Source organism: Apiospora phragmitis (genome assembly GCF_038363925.1).
Source record: "Apiospora phragmitis strain CBS 135458 chromosome Unknown utg000013l:1.0-2965645.0:1.0-2969333.0, whole genome shotgun sequence".
NCBI lineage: Eukaryota > Fungi > Ascomycota > Sordariomycetes > Amphisphaeriales > Apiosporaceae > Apiospora > Apiospora phragmitis.
The window spans coordinates 1,995,860-2,018,965 of NW_027117413.1; the positions used below are offsets into that span (position 1 = coordinate 1,995,860).

The 23,106-nt window shown below is 35.1% G+C and overlaps 3 protein-coding genes across 3 annotated transcripts; 1 reads left to right on the plus strand and 2 right to left on the minus strand.

The window, feature by feature from the left end:
- Positions 1-16,770: 16,770 nt before the first annotated feature.
- PG994_014353 (uncharacterized protein) lies at positions 16,771-17,296 on the minus strand (the record flags this gene model as incomplete). The annotated part of the gene is made up of 3 exons (XM_066865762.1): positions 16,771-16,867; positions 16,925-16,984; positions 17,148-17,296. 3 exons carry the CDS (start codon positions 17,294-17,296, stop codon positions 16,771-16,773), a joined length of 306 nt encoding a protein of 101 aa, XP_066708891.1.
- A 1,644-nt stretch (positions 17,297-18,940) lies between these two features.
- PG994_014354 (leucoanthocyanidin dioxygenase) lies at positions 18,941-19,963 on the minus strand (the record flags this gene model as incomplete). Its single annotated transcript, XM_066865763.1, has 1 exon — positions 18,941-19,963. The coding sequence occupies one exon, from the start codon at positions 19,961-19,963 to the stop codon at positions 18,941-18,943; it is 1,023 nt and encodes a 340-aa protein (XP_066708892.1).
- A 729-nt stretch (positions 19,964-20,692) lies between these two features.
- Positions 20,693-22,179, plus strand: PG994_014355 (uncharacterized protein; the record flags this gene model as incomplete). The annotated part of the gene is made up of 2 exons (XM_066865764.1): positions 20,693-21,163; positions 21,214-22,179. The coding sequence occupies 2 exons, from the start codon at positions 20,693-20,695 to the stop codon at positions 22,177-22,179; spliced, it is 1,437 nt and encodes a 478-aa protein (XP_066708893.1).
- Positions 22,180-23,106: the final 927 nt, after the last annotated feature.

Genomic DNA, 23,106 nt, shown 5'->3' on the forward strand with positions numbered 1-23,106 from the left:
AACGTTTTTTTAAAACTGCAGGTCTTCTTTAGCTTATATACGAAGTAATCCTCTATTTTATAACCGTTTCTTTTTCGTACGGCGGCGCCGGCTAAGCATCTTATTTATTTTTCGAAGTATCGCGTTTTTACTTTTTAAAAGAGTAACTCGGTATATAATTTACGTTATAACCTTTATAATTTAATTAAAACTAATTAAAATAAGTACTAAAAATCATTTTAATATTATATAATACGGTTTCGAACGTATTAAGTTTAAAACTAAGCCTTAATTAAATTATTTAAAGTTTTTAATTCTTAAGGAATAAATAGGCCGAAAAACGTCCCCGGAGGTATTAAAATACGTAGCTTTATATCTAATTATAAAATAATATATTTTAAATTATACGAGATAAGTTTTATTTTTTAAAAGCCTCGTTATATATTTAAAACCGTAAAAATCGCTTAAAACGCTTTTAAAAACGGTAATAAGAAGTCTTTCTTTAAGATATAAGTAATATACGCTCGTATAAAACCTTTAATTTCTTTCTTATCCGCCATTTTTAATATATAAAAATAGTTAATATTAAAAGATTAAAGCTTATATAACGAATAAGAAAGTATATAAAGTATAATAATCGAGTTTTTTTTCGTAATAAAGCTCGAAAGTTATCGAGTAATAGCTTTCGTAGCCGTTTAAAACTAAGAGGCGATAACGACCTTTTATACGAGACCTAGTATATTAATTAAAGTATTAAATCTTGTCCTCGCCTCTTTTATTCGTAGTTTAGTTATTTTTAATAACTACGATCACTTAATCCTTCGGTAATAAGTTATTTTTATATTAAAAAGAGAGGTACTTTTTTTTAATAAAAATAATATACTAAGAGATAACGTAATCGTTGAATTCGACGCCTTAAATAATTATAACTTATTCCCGGTTTTTTTATTATATTACCTTATGCTTTCCGCGTTAATTAAAAGTAATTACGATTATTTCGAAAGAGATTTAGTTTATAAAAAACCTGGTCTCGTTAAAATTATATATATCCTCCTTTTATATTTTATACGAGAATAAATTACGCGCGATACGCGTTAAAATCTTTATAAAGAACTTTTTAATAATCGATTCTTCGGTTAAAACGCGTCCGGAGGTTTACTTATCCTCGTATAAAGTTAGAGGCCTAATTAACGCCGACGCGTCTCGCGTTATATAAATTAAATAATCGATTCGCTATATCTTTTATATTACTTAACCGGGGAAAAAATAATCGCGTATTTAAATTAATAATATATCGAATAATTAATTCTTTTTTAAAATTAAAAAGCTTTCGAGGGTTTATAAAGATTTCGGATCGTAATCGAATTCCGCGTCGTCGACTACGTAACGTCGACTCTAGAATAATAATAAAAATAATTAAATAAATAAATTCGTTAAGGTTATTTACTTTATTCTTAAATTAAATTAATACTTAAATTAATTATTAAAATATTTATTATTTATATAAAATACGTAAAGAATATTTATTATTATATATCTCGTTTCTCTTTTATTAATTCCTTTAAAATCGTATCGTTAATTAATAATACCTTTTAAATAACTTACTTAAACTACCGTAATTCGTCCGCTCTTAACGTTTTTAAATATATATTATAATACGTTTAAACTAATTACTACGCTATAAAACAAAAGCTTTAAAAATAATTAAACGGTTATTTCTATTTAATTCTACGCCTTAAGTACTACCCCGCGGGGGACTAACCCGCCGATCGTAATAGTATATTATTTTTTTATTTTATCTCTACGCGACTTAAGTTAATTATTCGTCTTAATTACTTAATATTATCGTCGTTATTTTATCTCGTACTTTTTCTTTAATAACCGTTATTATATTCTTAATAAATAAGTCCGTTATTATTAATAAATAATAAGCGTTAATTAAATAAGGTTAGCTTATATTAAATCTTATATATATCCCGAGGTATTATAAAGCCGTGTTAAAAGTAAGTTTAAATTATATAATTAAGCTAAGTTATAATACGCTTACGTATTTTTTTTTACTTTTTCTATTACTTTCTATACTTATTATTTTAATTCCTTCGTTTTATTATACTTTTTTAAATCTCGTAATATAAAAGTTAAATCACCTACGCTTTTTATTATATTAAAGTATTATAGCCCTCGTTATTTCTTTTTTTTTAAAGCGCAGCGGCTTAAAGCTTTAACCTTTTTATACTTTTTTAAATTATATAATATAAAAGCTAAGTTACTTATATTTTAAAACGTATTAAAGTGTTATATTTTAAGTATTTATTAATAAATCGTTTTTACTTTATTATTATTCTTTTAATTTTATAATATAAAAATTATATTATTAAAGCTCGTTAACTTATAAAAGTAATAAGCGCTTAATATAATATAATATTCTTATAATATATATTAGTTTTATTCCCTCGCTTTTTTATATTTTCTTTAATTTTATAAAATTATTTTAACTTATAAATATATTAAGTTATTATATTTTAAACTACTCGTCTTTTTTTTAAAGCTTATTAATTTAATACTTTTACTTTATTATACTTCTCTTATAGTCGTAATATAAAGGCAAAATTATTTAAACTCGTAAACGAGTCGAGGTGCTGTTTTCTTAAGCCTGTTTCCCGTCCCTCTAGTGCCCGGCGATTTAGTTTCTCGGCCTCGCTATACTGGCCCTGTTCTTAGAGCACGAAAGCTAGATTATTAACGCTCGTGAGCGTACTCGGATATTACATCCCGAGCTCCTTCTCGTATACGTCCAGTACGCGCCGGTTCATCGCTTCTGCCTCGCGATACTGTCCCTGGTCCTATAATACCAAGGCTAAGTTACTTGCGCTTGCTAGGGTGTGTGGGTATCGTTTCCCCAGCTCCGCTTCCCTTCCCTCTAGTGCTTGCCGAGCCAACTTCTCTAATTCGTCGTAGTGTCCTTGCTCCCGAAACAGTAACGCCAGGTTACTCGCGCTTGTTAGCGTGCTCAGGTATCGCTTCCCTAATACCTCTTCCCTTTATTCTAGTGCTTTCATCAGCCGTTGAGGTGTGAGAATTAGGCGTCTCGTGTTGCCTATTTTAGTCTTCGCTGCTCTTACTTCTAGGGGCATTTAAGCTTCTTCGAAAAGGGTAATTTATGCCTATAATTAACTACCGGGTCTATGAGTAGGCGTTAAATATTCGCTTTATATTAAGATTATAAAGAATAGTTTTAATAAAAGTAAAGTATATTAATTTAAATTTAAATCGTAAAGGAGTTTATTAAATATAAAGTTAAAAAATAAAGTAAATTAAGTTTAATATTATTGAATTTATTTTAATTATAAAACTATTAATTTAAATAAATAAATAAAAATAACTTTAAATATAATAGTTTATATTAAAGCGATATATAAAAGTTAAAAGTTATAATAAGCGAAATATATATAATATTAACTTTAATAATATATAGTTTAAACTTTATTATTAATGAATATAATTATAAGTTATAACTCGCGCTTAAACAATTATTATTATAAGTTAAATATTAAAGTATATATTAAGTAAAACTTTAAAAATAAACTTAAGCTTAATATATTAATATAATAAAAGTATAAATAAATAAGTATATAACGTTAAAAAAAACCTTAATATTATATAATATTTATAAAATCTTATTTTTTTATTTATCTTTATTAGTATAAAAAATTAATTATATTAAAACTTCTTAATATATAGTTTATTATTATAAATAATTAATATATTATTTTAATTATTAATAATACTTTAATAAATTATTTATATAATTAAGCGGCGCTTTTATTATTATTATTTTACGTTAATTAAATATATTTTAAATAAACGCGCTTTAATACTTTTTTTATAATTATTTTAAAGAAACGCACTATAAAAAAATGTATAAAGTTAATAAATAATCTTTTTTAATTATTAAAATAAGATATAACCGCGTAAGCTATTTAGTTTAAAATATTTTTATTATTTAATAAAGTACGAAAGAGAAAATATTAAATAAGCTTTCGTACGTACGTATAAGTAAGTTCCGGGTTTAATCGAGATTATATTACTATATTTTATTATTTATATCTATTTCTAGTGCTAGTTATAAGGGGCATCGTATACCCCTCTTAATAAAATAAAAAAGGGGTTCGTACGCGTAGATACGTGATATTTTTTTTAAAGTAATATAAAAAACTTTAGTTCTTATTATTCTAATATTAGCAGTTTTTTATTTTAGCGATAGAATTAGCCTGTTCCCCCTTTTAGATACGGGCCTTCCCTTTTTAAGAGTTTCGTACGAATGAGTTGCGCTAATCCGGTATTCGGTGCCTACTTAAGCCGTATAAGTAATACTATATCTTTTTAATATTAATTTTATTAAATAATAAATCCTTTTAATTAGTTATTTTAATTATTTAATAATAATAAGGGAAGTTATTATATATTAACGTATATTATTTCTCGCTATAAATTAAAAAAAACAGTTTAAAAATAATAATAATAATAAAGGTGCCGTTATATATCGTAATACGTTATATTTTATCGGGGATATATAAGTTTAGTATTTTAATATATATTTTTATATATACGGTAAGGTTATTTATTAAGACTATTTACTCGAGGGCCTTATTTAAGGATACCTTAATAAGGGCGTTTATTAGGTTATCTTTATTATCGATATAATAGATTTATAAGATCTCTTTTTTTTCGTACGACTTTCCAAGGGATATAAAATTAATTATAAGCCTTTTTTTATTTATTATACTTAACTTAACTAAGTAGTTATAAAAAGATTTCGAATTTATATAAAAGGTTATTAGTATATTTTAAAATTCTATGGTTTATATAATTCTTTTAAGCGTAGTATTTAATATAATACCGCTATTTATACCGGAAATCGTATTATATAGTTCGCTAATTAATACGCTTCGTATAACTCTTTTATATTTCGTTAAGTTTTAATAAATAATATTATTTTAAATTAGCCTTTTATACGATTTATTTTTTAGTTTAATAAGATTAAGTATTTAAGTTAAGAAGTTAAGTCTTCGTTATTTATAAACGAGCTGTTAATAAAGATATATACTTTCGTATAATAAAAATTAAGCGGGATGTATCTTAAGCCGCGTATCGAGTTTTAAATCTTTTAATTAATACGATTGTTTAAGCTCTTAATATCTTTATTTTTTAAGGTTTATATTTAAACGACGATAAATAAATTATACGCTATTTTTAATTAATAAATAAAAGTTAAATATACTCTTTTTACACGTTAAGAGATATATTACTAGTTTTTATCGATAGCTTTTAAATCGATAAGCTTTAATTAATTAGCCTGTCTTTTTTATTTAAAAAGGATATCGTATAATTATTACGATCGGCGGGTTAGTCCCCCGCGGGGTAGCACTTAAGGCGTAGAATTAAACAGAAATGACCCGAAGAGTTATTTCCGAAGCTTTTGCTTTGTGGCGCAGTGGTTAGTCCACACGCACTGTAACAATAATTTTAATTAAATCTTACCTCTATTAAACTCGATTAGCGTATTTTCGATTAGGATACTTTTTAGCTTTATACGGAATTATTCTTTTATTAGCTTTTTTTCCTCTTTTTTAAAAAAAGGCTATAGCGAAGCTAAACGTATCGTCGGTTTATATTATTATAATATCGAAAATGTCCGGTCTTTTCGTAATAAATAATAAGTAGGTATTATATATTAAAAGTATTATTTTTAAATTTTATACGTAATAATTATAATATGTTTTAAATTAGTAAAATCTCGACATCGTTAATTTATATAAGGGTAATACGATTTAAAATATCGTTATTACAATCGGCGGGTTAGTCCCCCGCGGGGTAGTACTTAAAGCGTAGAATTAAATAAAAATAACCCGAAGAGTTATTTCCGAAGCTTTTACTTTATAACGTAGTAATTAATCTATACGTACTATAATATAATAACTCTTCGCCTTTATTAAATAAGAGACGTAGGTTCGATTCCTATATTTATTAAATAAGAGCTCTTTTTAACTACTTAGGCAAGATCGCTAGTAAATAAGCAAGGCCTTATACGGACTGGTTACTTATATAAAAGCTTTAGAGTTTCTTTATACCGAGCTTAAATAAATTATATAGTATTAGGGGTTTATCGCCCCAGGTATAAGGGTATACCTTTAGAGAGAGGGTATAGTATTACGATCGGCGGGTTGGTCCCCCGCGGGGTAGTACTTAAGGCGTAGAATTAGATAAAAATAACCCGAAGAGTTATTTCCGAAGCTTTTGCTTTATGGCGCAGTGGTTAGTCTATACGCACTGTAATAAGCGTCCCTTTAAAATATTAAGTTTTTAGCTCTACTAGTAAACGTGTATAAACTAGTCGGTTTAGTTTATTATACGATTAAATATACGTTTATATAATATCGCGTAGCTCGCTTTATACGTTAAAGTTTTAAATTAAGGTTAGTTTAAGGATTAAAAAGAGTCTTTAATTTATTTATTAAATTATTAATAATTAAATTAAAATAACCTCTTTTTTATATTTCCGTAGCTTTATATTATAAGCCTAGACTTCTCGTATAGCTTCGTAGTTTTACCCTTAATCTTTCGTATAAGCCGTGTTTTAAAGATTTTCCGGCCGGTGTGTTTACCCGGGTTAAATTGAATAAATTTGAAAACTTTTCGTGCGACGAGATTATTAATCTCTTCCGCGTTGAACTTTTAGAATAGATATCTAGACGAGGTAATAACGCCGTTTTATTAAAGGTTAACTATTAGGTCGTAATTTTCTTATTTTTTTTTAAATAAAGAATACGACGGTTAGAACGTTCCGGGGTAGATATTTTTTAGGTTGTCCCCGGCTACGTTATACAGGAGTTACCGTAATTTCCTCGGTTATCGGTTCAGTATTTAGGGTATTTACCGGCTGTTTCGAATCTAGTTATATATTCGGCTCGTCGTACGGTTCTCCGGCCTCTTCTTAGTAATACGGCTTAATTTAAGTTATTCGAAAGGCTTTTAAACCGTTTAAGGTATTTATTCGAATTATACGGTTTTTATTAATTATTATCTTATATAGTTCGGTTTATTCTTTTCTTTCTCGCTAAATTAAAACTTTATTTCGAAGCGGGAGTGTTAATATATCGTGGATAGCCGGTCCGTTCCGGGTATTTAGAGCTCGGTAAATATCGATATTTGTACATATTTTTTAAAATATCTTTATTACTTTCCGTACGGCGTCTCTTCGTGCTTAGATCTCTAATAACGGTAATAAGTTCTCGTTAATACGAAAATATATTTTAAATACGAGCAGGGTAGGTATTAAGCCGTTAAGGCTAGCCGTATTATTTAAAGCTTTAATAACTATTTAAAGTATTATTTCGGTATTTATTTAATAACCGAGATCTTTTTATAAGATATTAAAGGTTTTACGTAGCGAAACGTACGTTTATTTAATTTTATTTATTATTTAATAAGTTTTAATAAGTATTTATTTATAAGTAATTCTTATTATTTATATATAATTTCGAAATTTTCTTTAAAAATACGTGCCCGGATTATACGAGATATAATTAAAAGGTTTTTAGTATACGTATATCTAGTATTTATAGAGGGTATTTTAAATGTTTTATACGCTAAGCGAATATAGGAATATAACCGTTTAAAAAGATATATTCGAATCGATTATATAAAGTATGTTTTATTCGTTAATATAAATAATATTTATAATAATTTCGTAATTAAAGTCGTATTTATTTTATAACGAGAATTTAAATCTTTATAACGCCGGATTATATAATTAATATTAAAAATAAAACTTTTAAATCTCGTTAAAAATAGTAAAGTTAACGTTCTTATAACCGGCGTTCTTTAAAAAAATATAAAGCTTTTTTATATAAAAGTATCTAAACTATTTTTTAATAAAGTATAATATTACTTTTATACGGTCGGTATTAAAAAACGGGTATCTTTATTTCTTAATTATAAAAAGTATCTCGCCGTCCTTTTATATAATAAAATTAAAAATATTATTATAATACGTTTTAAACCGGTCGGTATTATATAACGAGAATAAAAAAAGGGTTATAATATTTAAAATATAATACCTAGTTACTTTTAATCGGTTCCGTATATTAATTATTTTAATCGATAAGATAGGTTTTAAGCTTCCGAAGTTAATCTCGACGCTCTTTAAGGTCTAGTCGATCCGTACGTCTAGGTTCTCTTGTACGTAGGCTTCTGCTTAAGGCTTTCCGACTATCGAAAGTAGGGCGGCGCTGGTATCTCAAAGCTCTCTTTAAGAAGTCTAGCTATACGGGCTATTAAAATTAAATTAGTTAGCTTATATAATAACCTTTAAAAAGTAAATATCCTCGTTAATAAGCCGGTAATAAAACGCGGCGTCTATTAAGTAGGTAATACCTTATCGTATATCTTTTAGATCGAAATAATTATACTCTTTTTCGTTATTTTTTAGCTCCTCTTTTTTTCCCTTCTTAGTTTTAAACGAAATCCTCGTATTTATTTTAAGTAAAGAGATCTTATTTAAAGTTATTATATACTTAAAAAGTATTAAGTTATTATATAGGCTAGTTTTATTTATAATAAATTCAGTAAATTTTTTATTTAAATTACCGGTTCTTATATAATAACCTAGGTCGAAACGTGTTTATAACTCGTTAATTCTTATCTTATTAATAATTAATTATTATATAATAATTTATTATTATAAACCGTTTATTAATTAAATACGTATTTATAACTAGGTTTCGATATAATTCTTTCGTTAAATATGGTTTCGAAAACCTTTAATTCGTAACTATACTTAGCGATACGCGAAAGTTCGAAAATAACGCTTTACACGTTAGTTTCTAATAAATAAAAGCCGGTATAAGCTCCGGAACTCCTCGGTAAGCTCGTATAATTAAGGTATAAAAAGCGATCTCTCTTTCGAATCCCTTTCCGAGGGCTCGTTATACGAATTAGAGCTTATTTAATAAGATTTCTAAAACTTTAATAAGTTATTTCTCGGCGTTTTTATTTTTTATTATATAAAAGAAGTTATTATCTAATTTATAAAATATTATATATAATTTATTATTATATTAAAATACGAGTTTATTAGGTAGTATATCTTGTCTTATCTCTTTTCGAATCCGATATAATTAAAATAAAATGCTTCCGCACGGCCGGAAAAAGTATTTAAAAAGATCGCATAATACTAGTCTTTTAATATATTTAGCCGTCGACATGTTTTAATAAATATATCTATACTTTATTATAAAAGATATTATACGGTTTAATGTATCCTATAAGCGAATATCCTATATAAGCGAATATCCTATTCTTTTATACCCTTTTTAATAAAATATAAGTTAATTTCATTATAACGTATTTAATATATTAAAATTAATCGGAATCTTTATCTTTAAATACTTCTATATTATTCTAATAAGTGCGCGTATTATACCCGGGCTTTCCGTAGATTTTATAGCGTTATAAGCGTGTCCTAAACGTTTTTATATAACTATTCTTTCGACGCGATTCGTTTTATAATTATTTATTAACGTCTTTTTAAAACTGTAAGTCTTTTTTAGTTTGTATATAAAGTAATTTTCTATCTTATAGCCGTTTTTTTTTTATACGGCGGCGCCGGCTAAGTATTTTATTTATTTTTCGAAATATCGCGTTTTTACTTTTTAAAAGAGTAACTCGGTATATAATATACGTTATAGCTTTTACGATCTGGTTAAAACTAATTAAAATAAATATCGAAGAATTATTTTAATACCGTACGATATGGTTTCGAACGTATTCGGTTTAGGATTAAGCCTTAATCGGGTTATTTAAAGTTTTTAATTCTTAAAGAATAAATAGGTTAAAAAACGTCCCCGGAAGTGTTAAAATACGTAGCTTTATATCTAATTATAAAATAATATATTCCGGATTATACGGGACGAGTCTTGTTTTTTAAAAGCCTTTTCGTATATTCGAAACGATGAAAGTCGCTTGGAACGCTTTTAAAAACGCTAGTAAGAAGTCTTTCTTTAAAATATAAGTAATATACGCCCGTATAAAATATTTAATTTCTTTTTTATACGCTTTTTTTAATATACGAAAATAGCCGATATTAAGAGGCTAGAGCTTATATAATAAATAAGAAGGTATATAAAGTATAATAATCGAGTTCTTTTTATAATAAAGCTTAAAAGTTATCGAGTAGTAATTTTCGTAGCCGTTTAGAACTAAAAGGCGATAACGACTTTTTATACGAGACTTAATATATTAATTAAAATGTCGAATTTAGTCCTCGCCTTTTTTATTCGTAATTTAGTTATTTTTAATAATTGCGATTACTTAATTCTTCGGTAATAGGCTATTTTCGTATTAAAAAAAGAGGTACGTTTTCCTAATAAAGATAATATACAAAGAAAATAGCGTAACCGTGTAATCTAACGCTTTAAATAATTATAACTTATTTTTAGTTTTTTTATTATATTACCCTAGGCTTTCCGCGTTGATCGGAAGTGGTTACGATTATTTCGAACGAGATTTAATTTATAAAAAAACCGGTCTCGTTAAAATTATAGATATCCTCTTTTTAAATCCCGTATTTATAAATTATATTTTATATAAAAATAAACTACGCGTAATATATATCGGGATCTTTATAAAAGACTTTTTAATAATCGATTTTTTAATTAAAACGTGTCCGGAGGTTTAATTATTATTATACGAAGTTAAAGGTTTAATTAACGCCGACGCGTTCCGCGTTATATAAACTAAGTAATCGATTCGTTATATCTTTTATATTACTTAACCGGGGAAGAAACGATTACGTATTTAAATTAATAATATATCGAATAATCGCATTTTTTTTAAAATTTAAAATTTTTTAAGAATTTATAAATATTTCGCGTCGTATAGGTTACTTATTTCGTTTACGTTATAAAGTTTTTAATAAAACGTAATAAATTAATATAGCCTTTTATACATTTAAAATTAAGTCTTTTTAAAGCGCTTAAAGCGCTAGAATTATATTACTCTTTTTTTAAAGTTATAACATTTTCGAACGTAAAAGAATATAAAAAAAGGTTAAGGCTATAAGGAAATTTATAAAAGTGGGACATTCGCTTATATAAGATATTCGCTTATAGGATACATTACCGGTATAGTTCTTTTCTTTTTTTTTATGTCTTTAAGAAAATAACGACCTTATTTTAATCGATTTTACCGTTATAAATAGCTCGGCTTAAAAGATATCGTATTTTATAACGTATATTAAACTAAATAATCGTACGGTCTAGTCCGGCGGTACCGGAGTTAAAAAAAAAGAAAAGGGATAATATCTTACGACGCTTAAATACTTAAGAATCTAGGGTTAAACGTTAGGCCTAGAGTTTCCCGTAGTATCGCGAATAATTACTTTATATAAAGACCGGGTATCTCTCGCTTAGGCGGCGGTTATTCGACTATCTGTTCTCGAGAAGAGTATAGAACATCCTTTTTTTAAGTTTCCGAAGTCGGTTCTATTAGTCGGTCTTATTAGTATATAAAAGCGGCCGGTAGTACTAAGCTTACGAACTTAGCTTTAAAGGATCTATTCGTTAATATATTAACTCCGTCTTTTTTAAAGTAATTAAAAAGCTTTTTTTAAAACGTATAATTAACTTAATCGAATTAATACTCGGTTTATTCGTTAAACTCGATAATAAATAACTTTTAAAAAAGGTCCCTTTTATTTTTAATATATAATATTTTAAAAAGTATCGTATAAAGTACGTTATAAATAGTTCGGGTATTATTTTTTTAAAAAGTACGTTTAAAGGTTTAAATTCTTAAAGAACGAGGTTAACGTTTCTTTTTTAAATTATTAAAAAGATTTCGATATTTTAAGAAACTTCTTCGTATGTAAATAGTTCGAGGTTTAAGGTCGTCGGTCTATTTTAACTCGGTACGTCTAGGCTCGATCTCGATTCGTTAACCGTAATTAAGTTTATTTTAATAAAGATTATCGTTTTATAAATTATATAATAAAGGGTTATTTAAATATATAATTATATATAGCTTAATTAATCTCGCGTATAATTCGAAACCTAGTCTTCTCTTTATAATATATACTCGAAAAAAGGGTTCCTCCTCGTATAGTTAATTTAGTTCGGCTCTTCCTTCGAATTTTTAACGGGTAGAAATTCTCGGGGCTCTTTAGCACGGTCGCCCTTACGTCGATAAGGGCGTAAAACCGTCTCTTTACTCTTATTAATCTATAATTATTTTATATAATTATTAATTAATATTAAATAAGCTTTCGTATATATATATAAATAAATTTCGAGTTTAATTAAAGTTATATTATTATATTTTATTATTTATATCTATTTTTAATACTAATTACGAAAGGTATTATATACTTTTTTTAATAAAATAAAAAAAGGGTTCGTACGCGTAAGTACGTGGCACCCTTGTTAAAGTAATATAGAAAACCTTAGTTCTTATTATTTTAATAGAAAATAAAAAAAAGCTAAAGATATTATTATAAGCGAGTGTAATAAAGTAATATAAAGTATTTATTATAAACTATCGACATTAAGTTACGCTAGGCGGTACTTATAATCTTTAGTTAAGGAATAATATTAGTCCTCGCGACCGGGTCTTAATTAATAAGATAAGCAAGGCGGGTGAGGCGGCTTAAGGTAATTAAAAACGGCCGCCTCGATAGTAATACACGGATTTTAACTAGACAAGCAGTTATACCTTAATAGCCGGTGGCCGACTATTATTTATTTAATATAAATAAGTAAGAGCGCTATAGTTATAAGTTATATACTAAGTCTTATATATTAAGTATAATATAAAATAAGCTATTAATTTAAAGCGAAATAAAAAAATATAAGATAAAATAAAAGAGGCTAGCTTTAATAAATCGAGTATTAAGTTATAAAAGCGAGCTATTAAAAAACTAAGCGTATATTTATTAAAGCGTTTAATTTAAAATTAAGCGTGATTAAGTTATTTAAAATAATAACACTTATAAAGTAAAAAAATTAAAAAAAAATTAAGAGAATCTATAAATTATAAAAGATAGTGTACGGCACTAAGCATTGTTTTAGTCCGTTTTACTTTAATTTAAACTTTTTTAATATAGCCCGTGCGGTGGTGCGGCGTCTTGCCTTTCTAGAATACTTTATTATACAAGGTCGGCATCCGCTCTCCCCCTAGACAAGAGCTTAGAGAGCCGAATTAATACTAGGGTCGTTAACGACCTGGGAATCCTCGGTGTTATATGTTTTTGCCTTTTTGTTATTTTAGCTATTCCTCCGTCTTGTTAGGTGCCGCAATACTCTTTTTCGAATCACGAGGCCCCGTGTGACGAAATTCGATAGCCCACTGAGGTCTCCATACCGGGGATCATATATCGTCGGCGTCGTCGCGGCTGAGAATCCTGTCGGAAGAGCTGACGACCCCCGTGTACGCGTGCGGGTTGCCCAAGCGTAATGGCGCATGCTCCATCACTCATTATTACTGTGGAATTTTTGTTGCCGTACGTCGCCTTAGTCGTCCAGGAGTATAAGAAATTGTCAATCTAGAGTGTGGCGGTAAACCGGGCGTAGGCGGTACCAAGCCGCGATGCTGGTCAGGACGAGCCACAGCACGGCCGAGAAGCATAAGCTAAAGCACCCCCTTACGGGCCACCTTATTGAGCTACCGTTACCTTTGTAATTAAAGCCATTTCTACGGCTAGAATTAACGTAAATATATAATCTTTCGTTATTTTTAATAATAATATAGTCCTCCGCCTCCTTGTTATTATCGTCTATAGCTTTTATAGCGTTACGAGGCCTTTTTAATATTTCGACGTCGCTAGCTTCGTCTTTATATACGACCCTACCCTTTAGTCTCCGCTTAGCTCGGCGTATGTTAACTATACGAATAAATCGTTATCTCGGTGCGATTCTTACCTTTTAACGTACTCTCGTAGTTTTATTATCGAGTTTAATTTAAAAATAATCGACTTAAGTTTTAAAATACGCGATTTTATTAACGTTTTAATTTAAAGCCTTACTAGCTTTTTTAATAAAGAGCTATTAAGAGAGTAATTTAAAAATAAAATCTATAATAATTAATTTTTAACTATTATTTCGTAATTCTTAGCTATTAAAAGGTGTTTTAATAAGTATTAAAACTAATTTAACGAAGAAATTAAGTATTAATTCTTTTTTAATTCTTTTTTAATTCTTTTTAATAATCTTAAACGTACTCGAGTAACTTTTATATTTTTTAAAATAACGTATTTTAACGATAACGGCTTTAAGTAATCTCGTAAATAAATCTTAGCCGTTTTTAAAACATTTTTAATTATAAAAAGAGTTAATACGTTAATTTTAACCTAGCGGTATATTTTTAATATATTTATTTTTATAAGCTTTAATTTAAAACCCGTATTTAAATATTTTCTTAAAATAATCTTTAACCTTCTCTTTAATAAGCTAAAAACTCTTATATTTAAAACTTATATTATATAATTATAATATAATTTATAAAAACTAGTTATATTTTATTTACAAAATAAAGCTATAAAAAATTATTATTTATATATAATTTATAATTATTATAAATTAAAACGATTTACTTATTATTATAACGAAATCGTATATAAGGGATAAAAATGTTTTAAATTTAATTTAAAGCTGTGGCATTACTAGTTTACCTTTTAAGTAACGCTTTAAACCGCTAGTTATCTTAAAGATAGTCGTTTCGATTTAAAAACTATTAGTTTTAAACGTCGGCCCCTTTAAAAATAACTAGCGGCGAGAGGGCTACCCTATTATAGCCTATATACTTTAAGGTAGTATTTTATTCCCTTTTTCGACATTTTTTTAAAAAGCTAAATAACTAGTAGCTTTAATAATCACCTAGTGGTTACCGTTAACGCCTTAGTTGATACTTATTTTATTAATATTATAAAAGCGTTTAAAAAAGATATTAACTAGCTTTAAAGTATTAAGTATAAAAAAAACTTTAATATTTATTATTATAGCTTTATTAACTCGGCTATAATTAATTATTTTCGACCTTACGGTTTTAATAAACTCGTTTTTGATTAAAAAACAAGTATATTATCGTTATCTTAAAGTATAAAAGGCTTTAAAAACGTTTAATAATCGCTAAGTTATAAATTTAAACTTAATTAATATTAATATAAAGCTTAACTTAATTTAATTAATAGCTTAATATTATTACGACCCGACCTAACCATGCGGCTAAGAACCCTACCTACCGGCACGAAACTACTATACCCCGACCAGGTTACGATACTATAGCCACAGACTATACCGCCAGCTATATTAATATAAAACTAGATCTTCTTTAATAACGAATAACGACAATATCACCTCGCCTAGCGATGAGACGAATACGCCTATAAGTAACGGCGGCCGTTAATAAATTACGTAACGCGGCGAACACTTAAACGAGATCACTAAGTAGCGCAAAGCGTAATTAGGGGAGATTATTAAGTAGCGTAGAATATAATTAAGGGAGATCACTAAGTAGCGCTGAGCACGTTTAAGCGAGATTATTAAATAATAACGAATTAATAAAAAAGGGATTAAATATATAATTACGAACGTTTTTTATATATTTTATATAAATATTCTTTATTTTAATAATTAATTTAAATATTAATCTTAATTTATTAATAAAATAAATAACTTTAATAAAACTATTATAAATATTTTTAAATTAACGCCCTTTAATTACTTTTTATTTCTTATAAATTATTACTTATTATATTAATAAAAGCGGACTTTTATTACACGTTTAAATACTCTCTCGTATTATTAATATAAACCTTAATACGTTTTACTAGGTTTTTTTTAAAACTTAAATAACGTTTATTATAAATATATTAATTCGTTTTTTAAAAATAGTAATAAAACTTATTAATCTTTATTAAATTTATTTTTAATAAGTATACGGGCGAGACGGCGTTAAATATACGATCAAGGGGTTAATTATTTACGGGCGGATTTATAAGTAGCTACTCTAAGCTTTACGTCGCGCACGGTAGCTTATACACGCTTTTAAATATTAAACGAAAATATTATTATAAAGAGTAAAAATAAACGAAAAGAATAAGTGTAATAATTACTTTAAAAAATAAAAAGTGATAATTAAATTAAAAAGTTTTCTAATTAAGATACACGGTAAAAAGACGCGTTCGTGGGGTAAAACGCGGTAGCCCGTAACGGGGTGGCCCGTGAGGGGGTGCTTTAGCTTACGAGGGCGGCAGTCTACGAGCGAATTGGAGGCGACCAAGAATTCGGTGTCGGTGAACTCATCTCGACCGACATTGATTCAAGGTATCATTGATACGACCATGCACTGGCTAGGACAGAGTACGTGTAATATTAGAGCGAGTCTTTGACTTGGTTTTCTAGATGGTAGACTGGCTATTTCACTAAATAGTGAGGCCTGACCAGTCGACATGGTGTGGTAGAATATCCAGCTTATTCAACACCATATATCGGATCAACATTGACCAATAACTAAGGATATTTTTACTGTGTAGCTCGTGTGTATACGTGCCCATAACACAGGTGCCGGCTGGTCATCCAGCCCACCCCCTCCCTTTTGGCTCCTTGCCTTAACTCTGTCGCCTCCTCTCTGTCCTTGGAAACGGACCATATGGACGGAAAAGCTCTCTAGACGCAGCTGAGTGAGCTCGCTGATAAAAGAACATAATTATTAGTTTTTGCTGGACGGAAACCCGTTTGGTCAATACGTACCAATGTCGTTGAAGTTCCAGTCGTTCAGGTTGTAGATACCAGGGTTGACGATACCGCCCAGAGAACGAGCCGAGCAGCCGTAGTTCCTGTGTAGGGTCTTGTTAGTTCGAGTTGACGATCCATATAGGTTACAAGAAACCTACTCGAAGATCGTGCAAGTAGTTCCAGCGTCGGGACCAATTGAGGTGATCTGGTCATTCCAGCTGGTAGCTAAGTTATCTAAAAGAAAAGGGGTCATATTCCATGGTCAGTCCTCGGCTGTCTAACCATATCACTTCCCGGCAAAGGGTTAGAGTCCCGAAACTCACAGCAGGTACTAGTGGCCACCTCTAGGTTGGCACAAGCGCCCGAGAAGTCGGCGTTGACGCAGAAGTAGACGTGCGTGAGGCCTTTGTCGACATCTCGTGGCTGCCTAGGGCATCACCGACGGCAATGGCGATGGGCCCGTCATCACGAGGAATGGCTTTCGCGGCAACGGCACCAGCCACGGCGAGGATGGCAAGTGAGGACTGCATTATGGTGGGGTATTGAAGACAAGGTGTCTCGCAAGGCAAGTGAAGAGAGCAGTTGGAAGGGGACTGGGGAGGTTAGGAAGCTTGAGATTAGGAGGCCGTGAAATTTCTAGACGGGGACCGTAGCGGCCTTTATATAACTATCGTGGTTCTAGTACCGCCAACTCTCTCTATTCCCACGAACATGTTCCCCTCGATACTTTGAGTAGCCCGCACCAGTATCATTTGGGCCTTTCCATCTCCGCACTTTGCTGGCTCCCTCATTTCTGCACTTCGTTATATGAAAAACCAATATTACAACAAGGATGTCATGCAGCCTGATCAGACTGCATGTTGTTTTCTGCATTTCCGAGCTTTTGGCTATAGCATTGCGTAATTTTCAATGCACCTCGACCCTCACTTAGGAAGGAGGGACATACCAAATATATATATATATATTAGATTCGTGATTGGTTTTATTGTGTGTACCTGTATGTCTGTAGAGTCACTCCGTAATCGCGCTTATGGGTCTAGACCGCAGCAGCCTCATTTCATATCATCAAGACTACTGTCATCTATTGCAATATGGGAAAAGGCCCAACTTCTAGGCTCTTTTATGCCTTTCTGTAGTCTTACTCGTATAACAAGCAATTGCCATGGGGTGGTAGGAATCCGCCAAAAACTAAGTATTGACGAATCGTCACAGATCTTGTCACCGGAACAAGCGCCTTCATAGTACGTGCCAGCCGCACAATCTGCCCTGAAGAGAGGGTATCATCAGCATCAGAACCTGCAAGCATGAGGGGGTGGTTGCACAAACGTCGTATTGCCGCAGGTGAATGTCTCGGTGTTATAGCATGGAAAGTCAGACCCGAGGCATGTGGCGTTGTTGTGTTCGGGGCCGCAGGAACCACTTGTGGATCTGACTGGCTCGATAACTGCATGTGCGGCCCTTCCTAGTCAACAACGTCTCCCTCGATCAGGACAGTCGGGACATGAAAGCTCACACCCACGGACGCAGTACTTGCTCCGCGGTTCGATGTTCCCAGAATCTCTCTGTAGGCCTGGATTCAGGGAAAAGAACTTGTCGTTATCGATACCGAATTTCTCGGTCAGTTTCGTGCAAGTGTACTAGTTGACCTCTTTTCCCGTATACCCCCAGTATCTGCGGTTGAGATCGCCGGGCTGGATAGGCTCAGTGACGCTGGCAATTTCGTCAGCGAGGCCGCTGTCCCCGGGGACGGATCGGGCTCCGTTCATGGACCATCTATAGGGCTGGCACTCATTTCCCGCGGCAACGGCCAGCGATAGGAGCGCCAAAGAGAACCAGAGGCAAACATGGTGTTGGAAGTTGTTGAAACCTAGAGTCGTTTGTAGATGCGAAGTTGTTCATGTGAGTCCAAGTGCGAGCCCAGAGATTAGTATGTGCTATAGGCATTATTATGTATCTTGGGAGGCTTCGGGTTCCCGGTTATATATCTAAAGGGGGACGTACTCTTGCACACACTACCGCACGACAAAACCGCGAGAGCACCATGATATAACAGAGATGGGCTCACTCAACTCGATCCAATCGCCATCCTTTGACTATATGAAAGACATCAAGAAACGCACGATGACTGTAACTATATCGACTTTTGATTCCGCAGACAGCGGCATCGACCCCCTCTAAGCCGCTGCGGCGCCCACGCCCTCCCTTAGTCCTTCCAGCTTGACCTCCGCCTTCTTCGCCTCCAGCGCCGAGTAATTCCGCTTCATCGCCGCCTCGGTGAACTGCGAGCCCGTCACCAGGGGGTACTTCTTCAGCAGGCCCTGGATCCGGCAGTCGGTGTTGGGCTGGTTGAAGTAGGCCATCGAAAAGCGCGGGCCGAAGTAGTCGACGGCCGGGTCCGCGGGCGTCTTGACCCGGTGGAAGGTCGACTTGAAGCGGTCGTCGGACCACGACATCAGCAGGTCGCCGATGTTGCAGACGATCTCGCCCGCCGCCGGCTCCACCTTGGTCCACACGTCGCCCAGGCCGAACGCCGTGAAGGCCTCGCGCCCCGGGCAGATCTCGAGCCCGCTCTGCCCGGGCCGCTGGAACAGCAGCGTCAGGAAGTCCCAGTCGGCGTGCGCGCCCGCGCGGTAGTAGTCGCACGGCACGGGCTGCGCCGGGTCCAGGGCGAAGTAGTGCAGCAGACGCAGTACGGTCTGGATGTTGTCCTTGGCGACGTCGTGGTAGTCCGCAAAGTAGCGGTCGGGGAAGCCGAGCCCACGCGCGAAGCAGACCATCAGCCGCTCCGAGACCGCCTGGACCTTGTGCATGAACTGCAGGCTCTGCTCCCGGAACCCGGCCAGCGTTGTCTCGGGCAGCCACATGCCGTCCATGGCGGCGCCGTACTGCATCTGGTACGACTCCTTCTGGTCCGGCACGCCGGTGCTGGGCCGGATCTGGGCCGCCTTCTCCCAGCCGACGTTGCGGCGCGAGAAGGGGACGGTGGCTTTCACCTCGTCGGGCAGGGCGAAGAAGCGCGCGGCGTTCTCGAACTGGGCCTCGATCTCCGCGGGCGAGATGCCGTGGTCGACGAGCACGAAGAAGCCGTCCGTCTCGGCCGCCGCGACGAGCTCTAGGGTGATCTCGTCGATTCTGCTGTCGAAATCGGCCAGCGAGATCTTCGGGATGCTCCGGTGGGCGTATTTTGTTGTGTCCATGGTACAATAGGTGAATGCGTAGATGTGGTTGAGATCGAATACCAACAAAATCCTTGAGCAATAATTACCCCTTAAATTGAGCCAAGCAGTCCCATGGTATGCTGAGGAACGGGTCTTTAAGCAGCTTGTGGATTTATGTTGTAAGTCTGTAAGCTTGCCAGGTTGGCGGACCTGTCATCCCTCAGATTCGGGTTGTAACCTACAGCCTGTAGACACCCTCCACAGGCACCTCGTGGCACACAGGTTTTCGGTCCGTTCCTAGTGTATCGCGAAGATTGCAATCTTGGCCTACTGAATCATGAAGCGACAGTAATGGTATCGGGAAGGAGGCGGAATTGACGATACTGGCTATCAATCCGGAGGTGGCCGTTGTGGATAAAGTCTGGACTATCTGTGGAGTTGATATTCCCCTAGACGGAGGGGGCCGCTCGGCAGATATGCCCCGAAGCTGCATTGAGTATATGCAGGTAGGTAGGTTAGGAGGGAGCTGCACCTAACAATGCAGCTCGACTGACACGCTCGTGTTGACTAACCTGCATGACAGAACGTTCGCGACCATGCCCCAGAAACATTTGGCGCGATAATCAAAGATGCAGTCTGTACACTGCTGTTAGCATGCGCCTCTCCTCGGCAGCAGTGGATTAATTGACCTAGAATCCTTCTGGTCACTTAAACACCAGGTTTGTGAAGCACACACCGAGAAAATCCCTATCTCTATTCTCACACACCATGTCAGACTCACCTGGAAGTACTCTGCTGCGAGACGTCACAATCATAACAGTAGACGCACGCCGGCGTATCATACAGAATGGTTTCGTCTTAGTACAAGAAGGCCGCATAACACACGTCTCCTCCAATCCTCCAGACCAAATTCCGGAAGGAACTAGGGTGCTATCTCTATCCGGCCGGATTGTTATACCTGGTCTTATTAATAGTCATGCGCACTTGGCCCAGTCCCTCCTGCGCGGGCTGGCCGAGGATCTTCCCCTGCACTCCTGGCTCTGTGATCGAATATGGCCACTCGAGGCTGCCTACGGCGGCGAAGGGGACGCGGCGGATGGTTATGTTACGGCTAGGTTGACGATAGCCGAGATGCTTCTGAGCGGCACCACGTGCTTCCTCGAGGCTATGCTCACACACGGCAGTGGGTTCGCCAACGTTGCGAGGGCCGTCTCCGAGATGGGCATCCGAGCATGTCTGGTAGGTCGCTCGGGTCACCAAACCCAATCGCAAGTACAATGAATATTAAGCTGACGATCGATAATAAGGGTAAACTCGTCAAGTTCGTAGAGACGAACCCAGCGCTCGAGATCGCGGACGCGAGGGACAAGGACTTGGACCACATGAGTATACCTTCCCTGCTCGAAGCCCACACCGAGTTCCACGGCACCTGCGACGACCGCATCCACGTATGGGCAGCCTGCGGCACCCCGCGCGGCGCGCCCCTGTCCTCGTTCGCCGAAGTGGGCAAGGCGTGCAAGCAGCACGGCATCGGCCTCACCATGCACTGCGCCGAGGCGCCGCGCGACCTGCTCATCTTCCACGAAGTGTACGGCAAGTCGCCGATGCAGTTCTGCCACGAGGCCGAGCTCGCGGGTCCGAAGACGGTGCTGGCGCACATGTGCCACCTGGACATGGACGTCGACTTGGCCATTCTGAGAGAGTCGCAGACCACGGTGGCGCACAACCCGACGAGCAATCTCAAGCTTGCGTCGGGCGTAGCGAAGGTGCCCCGGATGCTGGAAGAGGGGGTGAATGTGGCGTTGGGCACGGACGGGGCGACTTGCAACAACTCGTACGATATGCTCAGAGAGATGCACCTCGCGTCCATCCTGCACAAGGGAACTCTGCTCGACGCCGGCTCCATAGGTGCTCACGAGGCACTGGAGATGGCCACGATACGCGGCGCGAAGGCCCTGGGCTTGGAGGCCGAGATAGGTAGCGTCGAAGTCGGGAAGAAGGCCGACTTGGTGGTTCTGGATGCGAGAGCGAGCTGGGCCGCACCCTGGAGCCCCGAACTGTTCTCTCGGGGTGGCATGGACCCCGTCAGCTTAGTTGTAGGTAGCTGCACCGGCAGAGACGTAACGCACGTCATGGTGGACGGTCGAGTTCTCGTGGAAGACGGCAGACTGCTCGTTGCCGATGAGACCACGATTATTCTGGCAGGCAGGCAGGTTGTGGCTAGCATTCAGGGAGAGGGCTGGTGTGAGAGCTAGTCGGAAGGCGGGATGGGAATACGAATGAAATCCCATTGCGATGTACTTGACCTACCGACTCTCGGTGTTAGTATTACTCTTTTTAGAATAAACGGGATATCTTGAGAGGTAATAAAGGCAGCCCCTCCAATAAACGGTGAATCCACCTCCCTGAGACACTGGGATAACGAGGAATAACGGCTGGAATAGGCAGGAATAATCCTCGAGAGTCGCTTACACTAGGTTTTATCAAAACCGAAAGGACTTCGACATATTTAATAGCAGTGCACTGTTCAATGACCATATGTGCACGCGCAAATGAATGCTTCTATAACTGGTCGATGGTGACAACTTCGACACTTACTCTTAGTTACTATCATTTTGAATAAAACGAACCCCTATCAAGATGTCAAGCGAAGGGGAAACAAGCCATTTTGGAGACTTTCTTGGGTCTAAATGTCGGTGTGCACGAACGTCCAAAGGTGTGATATCCCCACGCTCTGATGTTGGGCCAGCAGCGTCCATGGAGGTTTATTACATACACAGACCAGGGTTTGCTATCATGTAACTGACAGACAGTATAGCACCCATGCCAAGGATCACAAAGTGCATTTGGTTTGGTATCTCGCAGGCAGGCATCACACCAGCCAATTCCGTAGAGCGAAGAGCAGGCAGTCTGTCACGTCCAGCAAGATAGCAAGTAATTAGTTATCAATGCTGGTCAAACAGTGTCGTAAGCCAGGAGGAACCCATCATTGCTCTTCGCGTGTAAGTTCCTGCATTGACCTTACAGGGGTTTGCCTTCCAACTCCCCCACACCGGCCAGCTCCGGTTTGATAGGAAGATATTGCAGTGGGCCAATCAGAGACAACCCGGCTTTTGATATGACTGCCGGGCATGAGTCCCAGCTATGTAGCCTGGGTTAGAAAGATCGGCGCCGGCTTGTTG